The sequence below is a fragment of the Ostrinia nubilalis genome, chromosome 6 (assembly GCF_963855985.1).
Source record: "Ostrinia nubilalis chromosome 6, ilOstNubi1.1, whole genome shotgun sequence".
Taxonomy (NCBI): Eukaryota; Metazoa; Arthropoda; class Insecta; order Lepidoptera; family Crambidae; genus Ostrinia; species Ostrinia nubilalis.
The window spans coordinates 5,940,305-5,952,461 of record NC_087093.1 but is presented as its reverse complement, the minus strand read 5'-3'; the positions used below and the strand labels follow the sequence as shown (position 1 = coordinate 5,952,461).

General features: G+C 35.6%; 1 protein-coding gene across 4 annotated transcripts in view; it reads right to left on the bottom strand.

The window, feature by feature from the left end:
- The window catches only part of LOC135072448 (glutamyl aminopeptidase-like), a 36,245-nt gene that overhangs the window by 10,570 nt on the left and 13,518 nt on the right, over positions 1 to 12,157 (bottom strand). For all 4 annotated transcript variants that reach the window (XM_063966351.1, XM_063966348.1, XM_063966349.1 and 1 more), the window contains 7 exons: positions 8,511 to 8,677; positions 8,169 to 8,312; positions 7,742 to 7,827; positions 7,429 to 7,559; positions 2,499 to 2,699; positions 769 to 845; positions 435 to 592 (listed from right to left, as the gene is read on the bottom strand). In XM_063966351.1, coding sequence (XP_063822421.1) covers positions 435 to 592; positions 769 to 845; positions 2,499 to 2,699; positions 7,429 to 7,559; positions 7,742 to 7,827; positions 8,169 to 8,312; positions 8,511 to 8,677 — 964 coding nt within the window. The remainder of the gene's footprint in view (positions 1 to 434; positions 593 to 768; positions 846 to 2,498; positions 2,700 to 7,428; positions 7,560 to 7,741; positions 7,828 to 8,168; positions 8,313 to 8,510; positions 8,678 to 12,157) is intronic.

Here is a 12,157-nt window from a genome sequence, read left to right as displayed (position 1 = left end):
AAGCCGCGGGCAAAAGCTAGTCTGTAATAAATACGTCTTAAAGGTTTTTGAAGTTAGGTTAGCTATTCGAAATTAGGTTTTTCAAATAGTTGGGTTTTCATAGTTACTTTTCAGAAAGTTGTGTTTACAAAGTTAGGTCTTCGGCAAATTTTGTTTTTGGAGTGAGGTTTTCAAAAGTTATCTTATAGCAGTTCGGTTTTATGTCAATGTTTAAAGCCTGGTCCGTGAGCACGTAGAATCCCGTCCAATGACCCCAAGGTACCCATCCCTATCGCTCGCGCGTAATTATGTTGCTGTCGCGACTGTGCGACGGGCGCCCGCAGTGTGTGAGCGCGACAGCAACATTATTACGCGCGAGCGATAGGGATGGGTAGCTTGGGGTCATTGGACGGGATTCTACGTGCTCACGGGCCAGGCCTTAGTTGTCAACTCACCATAATAATAGACGAAGTCCCTAAGGTCAGGCTCTATGGTGGAAGCTTTGTCAGTCCCGTGGTTGTTCAGCCAGTCCAGGAATAGGGCCCTCACTTTATCCTCGGCTTCTGGCAATCGACACCTTGTGGCCAGGGATAGTATCCTTGTTCTTAATAATCTGAAAAAGGTTTAAAGTTCTTATTTAATTAACCAGTTCTACTAGAAATAAGAAGGAACAAAAATCCAGGTTGTTATAACATAATCTCATAACTGGCCATAGCCTATTATTTTAAACTAGAATTCAAAGATTATTATATGGTATATTTACATGATCTGAACAAATAGATTACTTACCCTTCAATTACACCAATTTTACTTCTTTCCCAACTCTGCTTCGCATACAAAGGACTCACAAGCTTTTGAATATATTTCTGTGGAAGAAAAACTATTTGAACTATTTGACTTGTTGAACAAATTAATAAACGCACGACACGACACGGGACGACCTATAACACTGCACAACAAAATTGCAACTTTTGGCTGATGATTGACTTTCATTACATGATGTTTACTAATTTGACGTCGCTGATTCTGAATCTGCCGTCCATTTTTTCGTAGCAGCTGTTGTTTACGTGTTATAGCTTTCACTCAAAAATTGCTAAATTTCAGTCTTAATTCGCCGACAGTTCAAAAAATACTATGTTTTCTTGGTATAATTTAATATGGTAGCATTAAGAAGTGTTTGTATGAATGATCTAAATTAATTTTGTTTCATTTGCGGAGAGGATATGTTTAAATAATCCGTTTAAATGTGACAAAGTTCGTAAAATTGGCTTACAAAAATTAGTTTGGGGACCCAGTGGAAATGAAAGATAAGCCTTAAATTCCGCAAAAGGCGTGGAAAAGATGCGTTGAGTTTTTACGTTTATAAACAAATAAGAATATGTGTAGATTTAGGTACGAAACCGCTATGATCTGAAAGGAACCCTTGAACCATCGCGACGACTGTTTTTTTTATTTTTGAACAAAAATGGTATTAACCAAAAAATATTGAACTAAATGGTAATTCCTTGCATACGTTTGGCATGTAGACGTCTTTTCAACCCTAAGAAGTCACCTGAACCTCATGTTGATACTTCACATGAGGATTTTGAGGCGAAAACTGTCAGTGTGGTAGAGACTTTGAATTTGACCCGAAATTTTCAAAACCATGTAGCCAAGATGGTTTAAACGATCGTTTTAGATATTTAGGATCTTCAAGTCTTCCGAAAAGACATAGATGAGTTATTTTGGCATTTTAATTTTTTTTTTTGTTAAATCCGAAAAAATATTACTATTCTTACACATCGAACAACGTATGAGTCACTTACAAACATGTTTTTTTGGTTGGATGTAATATAAACATCGAATTACACTCTCTTCGCAATCACCTGAACAATTTTATCACAACTCTTAAGGATCTAAGTGAAGAACATGGCGAGCAAATCCACCAGGGCCTTCGTACGATAGAGGGACGCTATCAGGGCCACTGGAATGCACACATGATGGCTGACTGCTGTTGAATCATTCAGAAGAGCTGTCTGCCTTCAGCATCAGCAAGGAAGTCAAATAAAAGAAAGTTTTTTCAACTTCACAACTTCATAAAATAGGATCATCTCTAAAAAAAGAGTGTTTTTTTACAAAAAGACCCAAGTGTCATATTTTTTTAACCAAAGCTGATACAGATATTTCAATCACAGATTTGAAATCGTCATTAAAAATTGGACTAATATCATGTAACATAACCCAATCATCAGAAATGCTGTTGTGAGGTGTAATCGTTATTTCGAACTAGAAATCTTAATAATTCTACGGGTGGGTCTACCAATACCCCTGACGCAAGCCAGATTAGGAAATATAGATTTCCTTACCTACCATACGCCCTACTGGAATCGAACTCGGGACTCCACGAATTGGGATCAGGGATTTCCTCGAAACTGATTAACTGATTCTTACTGAAGTTTTTGCAAATAAAATGTTGGCTAACACATTCATAATGTTACTTGATATTTTTTCGGGAGCCTTTTGGTGTATTTCGTTCCTACCTGCAGCTTATCATGCACCACAGTCCCCATCAGTTTGTCAGCCAGTCTCGAGAAGACCGCCGAAGCAGTCTCCCAGGGCACGTAGTCTTCTTCCACCGACAGGTAGCCAGTCAGGTCGAGCGCTAGCCCGTACGGCACTGCCTTAGTCTCGGCCAGCGCAAACACGTCGTCTACCAAGTTGGAGCGGTCTGATATTGTTAACTGGAAATTTTGAAATTATTTAATTAAAATAGACGTGTTGCCACCACCAATCCATTGACGTACTTTTTAAAACTGTCAAAACGATTCTCCCATAGTGTTTGTATGGCAATACAAGCAAGTGACGTCACTATTTTGTCAAATCAAGTAAACTACATACTTTTTTCAATTACAATGCAATCAAAAATCTTAATTTAAAATTAATTAAGTTTTTAAGACCAGATTGAAGTGTCTTTATAATAAAGTTGTGCTTCAGAATTATTGGGGAGTGGTGGCAAATATCCAATTTATTGAATCCTGAATTCGAGATTTAATATTGAAATGATTTGTTCAAATTGGTGTTTTTGAATATGTTATCCGGTACTTTTTTATCCACAACGAGGATACCATAAAATCTGATTTTTATCTATACTAATATTATAAAGCTGAAGAGTTTGTTTGTTTGTTTGTTTGTTTGTTTGTTTGTTTGTTTGGTTGAACGCGCTAATCTCAGGAACTACTGGACCGATTTGAAAAATTCTTTTTGTGTTGGATAGCCCGTTAGTTCCTGAAGGCTTTAGGCTATTTATCATCACGCTAAGACCAATAGGAGCGGAGCACCAATCAAGAATATTTCAAATTAGTGAATTTTTTTCCTTTTGAGAGCTGACGCTGCGTAAACGGTTAAAGTTTCGCAAAAATCATGTATGACAGGATTGTTCCCCTTTAAAAGTTCTTTAAAAAAGTCCGCGGTAGCATATGTCTATCTTTTAAGCTTGGCTCATAGTAACCATTTTTATGCAAAAAAAATCTGTTTTAAAATAATGCATTATTTGCGAAGGTGTTTTTATAAACATGATATTAATCCTTATCCAAATAAATAAATTATTCACCACAAGTATTTAATTTTAAACATTCTTGCCCTTTACACCATTCGATTTCAATAAATATCTTAGGAGATATCGCAGTTTTAAAATCACATCCCAGCAAAATAATGATCAAGTACTACGCGCGCTACTGATGGATCAATGCACAGCCTAAACCGCTGATCGTAAAGACCTGAAACTTGGACAGTGTGTTCTTTGTATGACGTAAGCATCTGATAAGAAAGGATTTTCCAAAATTCTACCCCTAAGGAGGTAAAAAGGAGGGGCAAAGTTTGTATGAAATAACGAGATTCCTTCGTCCAATCTACTTAAAATTTTGCATAAGCATTCTATAACAGAATTAATGGAAGACGTGTTTCGTATTTTAGTGAAATGCACCCCCTAACTATGTTAAAAAGGGGTAGAAAGTTATTTTAGTGGTGATTTGCTTCAAAGTTGATATTAATTACTCATTAGTGCATTTTTTTACAATCATGACGTCATGTTAACGGCTACAATACTCTAGGGGCCTCCACTTAACCTCGGAGTGGGTGCCCGCTGCGTGCGCTCGCCCAACAATGCATAGTAATGCATGAAAGTCATGCCGCGGGCACCTGCTTGCGCTGTATACATAAACTCATTTTCGCGCGAGAGTTTTGGCGGAGGCCCTTGAGGTAGTGGGAGTAGTCTTGAGGAAAAGCTCCTTCTCCCACGGCCAGTGGCATGCTGGAAGCTTGGTGATTCTAGCACCCGTAGGAAAATATAAAAAAAAGTTTACCAATAATACTGCGGTAGGTGTAGTTTTCGATTTCGTTGTAAAAAAATAATACCATCGAGTAACTTTCACCGGATCAAAGGCCGAGCTGCATATTCATAAAATATAAGAAAAAAATATTTTCATGTTTATTTAAGGCGATTACATGGCCGAACGACCTTGAGCATTAGAGCGAGACAACGCGCCACCCGCCGCGCGCCCGCGCTTCTGCCTGATACCAAAGTGCGCTCAGAATACAGATGCGAAGCGCTGTCAATTCTAACATAACTGCCTACGGGAATGTTGACTCGATTTTAATTTACGCAGATCGAAAAAAATTGCGATGCTTATTTTGTGTTTCAAAACAGAGTTAAAAAAAAGAAAATAAATCATTATACAGAATAATAATAATTATCGTCAGCATATTTTCAAACTGAAACAAATTTCCAAAATTATCACTTCACGGAATTTATTGCAACAATATCTATTTTAACGGTAAATAATTTACGGTTAAAATAGATATTGTTGCAATAAATCCCTTGAAGTGATAATTTTAGAGTAAAAAAAAATGCAACATATGTAGTTTAAAATATTAAGAAACAAAATTGAAATAAATGATTATATTTCAATTAGACATTATTATACTTTAATTAGTACCATAACTATGAAAAATAAACAGTTATTTCCTCCTGTAAAGTTTGCAAAAAGGGACATACCTAAGCAGTTTGAAAGTTAGGCTGACGATATTCGTGATCATCTTTGAATATAAATATTTTTGATCATCGAATACAATTTAAGACTTTACTTTCTCCGTTATTATTTTTTGGTAAAATCGAGAGAAAAATAAGATTTTAGATTTTTGCGTTCCATTTCAACTAAAATAGATAAACACGGATTGAGCGACATTTTTATATGAGTTACATGTCAAGTACGAATACGAATACTGTGTGTCGAGGTAACACCACTACAATGTAACATTATGACAATATGAGGGTAGTTTAAAATATTTAAGCCCACCCGAACGGACAATTCCGCCAGCTGCCAGTCTGCTTGTGATCACGGCTGCATCATAGGCAGCCGAAAAATCAAGCCACATACAAAAACAGACTTCTTTTTCTATGCGGTTATTATTTTTGATTTGATTTTGAAATAAATCATATAAAAAAGCTATGAAAAACAGTATATCAGAAAAGATGGAGATGTTTGAAGAAACTTTTGATGGATATTTTTTTATATTATTTTCACATTTTCATCACTAAACTTTGAATTTTTGTCGAAATCCAATATCTAATTACTACAAGTGATATTTAGTTATTATCGTTGGAAAGAAGAGATAATTAGATGTTTTTAATGATCTTAAAAACACATTTCATTTTTTAATCAATTTCAAGTTAAATTTTTTATCGTGTTTTATACTTTTGTTAAACTTTGTCTGCTCGTAATTAGCTATTCAATCATTATCTGGATATAAAATGTTTTTATTAGAGTAAAGACATATTGGATCTTCATACCAAATAAAAAAAATCGGTTGAAAACGCGACAAAAAAAGAAGCAGATTTAGGTCAAATTTCGAAAAAAAAACATAATTATAAAAATATCAATCAAAAAAGTAGCTCATTTAGGGTCAAATGGGCGAACCTTTATTCAAAATGACCTAACATACGAAGTTTGTCTAACGTTCTACCAAACACCTGTAGGTATATTTTATATATTATTATCAGGGATCGAAATAGGTGGTACCTATCAATTTACCTAACCCTATTCGCGACGAGATGATTGAGCTGGATGAATCGAAAATTCCCTGGGAAAAATTCCGATTTTTTGTGGAGACCAATGAGATAAAGAAAACTCAAACCAACCAAAACCAATATACCAAACGGGGTACCCTGTAGATTAATATCAATCGAAACGCAAAATGCACAAAAGTGATGTGATAGTTTCCAAGAAATTAATAACATACGGTTTTGTTAATTACAGAATTTAAATAATCCTTTGTAGGTATTTTTTGTTGTCTTGTGATTTCCTATACCTAAGTGCGTTGTTTTATTATTATTACCTACTAATACATAATAAAAAAAAATACCTATGTATATCTCGAAGTATATAATAAATCTAGAAAAAATTGATAATTAGCATCTTGTATACCTATGTATTTAAATTATCTTAAACATTTTATAATAACCTATACATGTTTAAAATGACGTAGTAAGTAGCTACTTAGATCACTTTCATTCAGCCGCCGAACTACTATGAGTACCGAGTGTACCATCTGCGCTACAAATTCTTTATAGAAAAACAAAGAAGCGGAGCGTGCCGATGTGCGACACAGCCTCCCCGTGCGAACGCTAGTGAAAGACTGAGCTCCCGCATTCGCGCGGCCCGCGTGTGGAAATTACAGGGTATTTTGAATGTATGACACGTAATACATTATTTTTGAAAAAAAATGAACAAAAATTTTTTAGATAATTAAATTTTCTATCATTTGGTGAAAGAATCATTAAAATCGCTTCAGCCGTTTAGGAGTAGTAGGAAATTTCTTTGGTGAAATTAGAAGAAAGTTAAGAATTTTTTCTACCAAAACTAATAGTTGTAACAAAAAAAACGAACAACAATTTTTTAGTTTAAGATATTATACATCTCACACATATTTTTTTTTCTTGTTTGGATCATCCATTTAGGAGGAGTAGGGATTCAAAGAGAGGTCTATTTTGCAGTTTTGCCTCACCTATCGCCTTAACCTGATTTTTATATTTTAAAAGTATTCAAACATTTAGATAATAACGTTAAAACATTTAAAAATAATCGTATGAGAACGTTTTCGACTTCTCCACGGACGAAGTCGCGGGCAAAAGCTATTTGTAAAATAATTAGACTAAATTATTAAAAGTGCCTAACCAAAGTCATTATTCCACGCGGACGAAGTCGCGGGCACAGCTAGTGTATAATATTTGGCCAATGATTAGAAGTTGTTTCCTCAACAGCCAGATAGTTTTGACAGTTCCAACTCCTTGCTCACATTTTTAGGGTAGCTGCCTATATTGGGAGCATACGCTGACAAACTTACAGCTTTTATAAAATGACGTAGGTCTGGCAGTCACTAGCTCTTAGTCTATAATCAATTCAACAAGCTTACCTGTTCAGCTTTTAGTTTCAATTGTTTGATCAAGCTCTTCCACATGTCTAACGTATAGTTTACCCTGTAATAGCCTACTTGGTTATTGTTTATTTTCACCCAATTTTCATCTGCTTCGAGAATCATATCCACTGAAAAAAAAATAGGGTATGTAATGATGGTAAATTGTTAAGTTATTCACTGCCTGGGTAATGGCCGTTTTCACCATCAATCCCTAATTTTAAGTGACCCTTATGAAAACAAAATTCCTGTTATGTATTACCATAGGGGTCACTGAAAAATTATGTATTGATGGTAATTGGTCATTAGTTACCTTTTTGGACGCCGTTTGGGAACCACAGAATGTCTTTTTTCGGTCCCTTGTTTGTTGTATATGTGATTGGAATGAACCAACGGTAGCTGAAATATACAACCGTCATTAGCTTGCATACAGATAATAATAAAATACTACAACAATCGCCAGCACATGAAAATATTTTTTGATGGAAAATAGTACATATTACCACTGCATAAGATACCAGTGTTTAGCTTGATGTGCCATCGTTCATACTTTAACAAATAAATAACTAACGGCCGCCCACGACTTCGTACGCGTGGATTCCGTTTAACTCCTTAGGGGTTGAAGTTTGGAAAATCCCGTCTTAGTGAGCACCTACGTTCTAAACGCGGATTTTTTTTTTAGTCGAAAGGAGGTGCGTCTCAAATAAGTTAGGGAACCCCTGATACAGATAAATACTCACTCGAACTCCGAGTCATTTGGATACACAGCTTCGGGATCAAGTAGGAAACGGCGTTGGGTAAGAACGTATGTGTTTGGTTTCTCGCCTCTGCTTACGGTGACTAGCGGATATCCCATTTGTTTGGTCCATGTATCCATTACGTAACTGAAAAATAAAAGTAAAGAAAAAAATCCAGTTCAGGCGTATTTTTCGACTCAATCTATTTATTAGTTCACCAAAAAAAAAACTAATCAGTTAATGTGGAATCAGTTTCAAAAGCTCCTTTGATTCCTCCTATGTTAAGCAGTAGACCTATTCGTATTTAATCTTTTCGTAGATCAAGTAAATATAAAATAAACTTACTTAATATCCAACTCAGGGTGTTCCTGTTTGCTATAGGGCTCCAAAGACGACAGCAAATCTTGGGTCACTGTGTTGCCAAATTTGTATTTCTGCAGGTAGTCAGACACTCCTTTGCGGAAATTCTCTTCACCTATAAAGCCTTCCAGCATACGGAGAACTGAGGATCCCTTGAAAAAAGAAATAGCTAGTAGAATATAGGGAATATTGGATAATTTGCATAAGGGCTGATTTTTCAATCGTCGGATAACTTTTATCTGAAGAATAAGTTTGGCACATTGACATTTTCAGTATGGGAAATATGTCAAAATGACAAGTTTATTCTTCAGTTAAAAGTTATCCGACGATTGAAAAATCGGCCCTTAAGGCTTGGTATTTCTGCTAAAGTAGGTATTTCGCGCTGTCAAAATCTGCGCGCGCAATACTTCGCCGAAGACAGCGCGCCAAAGAGCTCTCGCGGCTACACAGTATAGAAATACGCAGTTTAGAAATACGCAGTTGGTTAGGTTAGGTTGACTTCTTTCCGTTCAAGCGTCACACTCACAGCACTTTCTAATATAAATCATATCCAAGTGATACAAATTAAAACAACTTTCAAAATTTTTGGGAATATATTTTAGAATCGAATAAATTTAGAATATAACTGCCAAAGTAAACACGGTTCAAAGAGGCGTGGCGTCACCCGACCTTCCGGAAGTTCCGCGCCGGCTAAAATAATTTCAAGATTACGTCACCCGACCTATCGGTAGATCCTCGGGAGCTTGAGCGATTGGAAAAACATTTTATGATCAGTTACTCGTAGTAGTGATTATTTAGAGCTTGGATAATAAATTATAGTTGTTGCAATTCACGAAACTTTGCATGAGGTTAATTACATTAATCAGTACACGCATCAATTTTGTTCAGTCTTTTTGTTTATTAATAAATAAAAATATCATACTAAAATTGCATACATATTTGTTTGTATTGGTCTGGGTGTTTTCTTTCCATAATTTATGTATAACTTACTATGTACGGGGCTCTGTATCGAAAATCACTATGAGCAATGAGCATCACACACGGTTACCTGGAGTGCATTACCGCAGCAAATTTTTTATAAATGTTGTGCTTTAGAGAGTCGAGAGTATAGCAGATAATTAGTCCATCGTGAGCAGAAATTTGTCCACTAATAGCAAAATTCGTTCAAATTATAGTTTTAAAGTTATTAGGAAAAAACAGATTTTGCTGGGGTAATTTATTTTATTTATTTATTTTATTGGGCTATCAACATGAGATACAGTATTAAACACAATTAAAAAATTAAGCCAAAGGTCTCTAGCTAACTGCTCCCACACAAACGATAACCACAGCATGCATAATATATTATAATGTAAGCAACCCGTGAACTTTACACAATACAATAACATATAGTACCTAATTACAACTTTGAATTTAAACAACAAAAAGAAAGCAACAAAAAATAAAAAATAAAATAATAAGAGGCCTCCTAGATGCATGCCACCAGGGGCATGTCACCCGTCTTAATTGTTTTTAAGAAACCAGCGAGGCTTTGAAAATGTATATCAAGTTCTGGCAACTTCTTGCTGAGATCATTGTACAAACCAGATACACGAACAATTGGTGAACTGCGACCCATCCTCGTCCTACAAAATCTATTTCTGAACAATCCACAAGGGTAACGTGGTATTCTCAAGGGCACGTTATAGGCAAGCTGACCCAGCAAAACAGGACTATCAATGTGGTTGTTCACCAAAAGTAATGTTTTGTGATGTCCCAGATCTCGTAAATGGCTCAACGCAGAAGTTTGAAAAAAATACCAATGATAGACCTTGATATGTCCAAATTAGTTCAAACATTAATCATTGATTTGAATGATAAACACCAGTGTAATTGAGAATGTTACTAGGTATGCAAAATCACTTGAAACCTATGTTACGGTTAGGCTTTTACATTTACAAATACATTAGTTTTTATTTCATTCAAAAATACCCAGTAGTTATGATTTTATAGGCATTCAAAGTTCGCTTAAATATTGAGTGCCGCCGACGGTCACGTGACCCCGCGTGACGTACATTCACAGTATCCGCTCACTAGAAAACGGATATAAACATACTTAAATACATTTTTTTTTGTAAATACAAACTTATTATACATATTAACACCCAGACCCATCACAGAAATTAAAATTGAACCAAACCCAAACTTGATGCGATTGTGTCGTTTTATTGCGAATTACCTTCCAGCTCCATCATTAGACCCTGATTACTATATAGAATTAAAGTACTCGTCAATACAAAACGAACGAACCCAAACTCGATGGATTTAGGTCGTTTTATTATAGAGTTCCTATGGCCACCTTCCAGCTCCATCATCAGATCAGCTCCATGTCATCATAATATTGCATGGTCATCCAAATCACATGTGTTTGCTAAATTTCAGCTTAATCGGTTGCCTGGAAGTGGGTCTTAATTCAGCTTGCAAGATTCCACCCATACAAATATGAGCCAGTCACAGTAATATGACGTCACGCGCATAAAATGGCGGGCCGGCCGCCGCCCGCACTTTTAAAATTCAATATCTTGGAAACTAATTGACGTATCGAAATAATTCTTTCACGTGTATTTTTTATTTTTAACAGAGAATACAGAAAGCTAAAAAACAAAATTAGTCAACATTCTTCATTAAAAGATTTCGAAATTCAGATAAAACGAATTTGTGAGTAAACCAGTACTCTTACAATCGAATAAAAAGGTATATAACCACAGTAAATATAAATGATGTGGCTTTGCGCAAAAGAGAGATTTCAAGAAATCTAATTTATTTTAACAGTCTTACTTTCGTGGCCGAATACGCGATTCCCTTATAACAAGGGAACATGGCATACAATGGACAAATTAAAATGTTCCTTGAATAAGCTATCCTGTTAATTTCAGCTTTATATTACGACTTATAAGAAAGTTATCGAACTGCAAAAAAATATCAGGAATTCTTCTATAAGCCGACCAAATTATAAAGGTTACAAAAAAGCGACCGTTTCATACATCAACTCCAGTTTTAAATCCGTTGACATCTGCTGCATCTGCCATCTTTTTGGTTAGAAGATTCTTCCATCTTGCAGCGTAGACCTTTAGCTACAGACCTTAGACAGTATTTTTGTGAAAATTCTTACGCATGGTGGAGGAAGGGACGCTCTAGACACACAAGTCTACAAGGAGTCACATCAACTCCAGTTTTAAATCCGTTGACATCTGCTGCATCTGCCATCTTTTTGGTTAGAAGATTCTTCCATCTTGCAGCGTAGATCTTTAGCTACAGACCTTAGACAGTATTTTTGTGAAAATTCTTACGCATGGTGGAGGAAGGGACGCTCTAGACACTCAAGTCTACAAGGAGTCACATGAACTCCAGTTTTAAATCCGTTGACATCTGCTGCATCTGCCATCTTTTTGGCTAGAAGATTCTTCTATCTTACAACTTAGACCTTTAGCTACAGACCTTAGACAGTATTTTTTATTATTTATTTGTGTCAGTGTGCTCTTTTAAAGAGTGTAAGACGATTGTATGTAGGTACTATTAAAATGAAATTTTAACTCATTGGTTTTGTCTCATATTTGAGGAATACTATGTATCATGAGTAGTCTTCGTTTAAA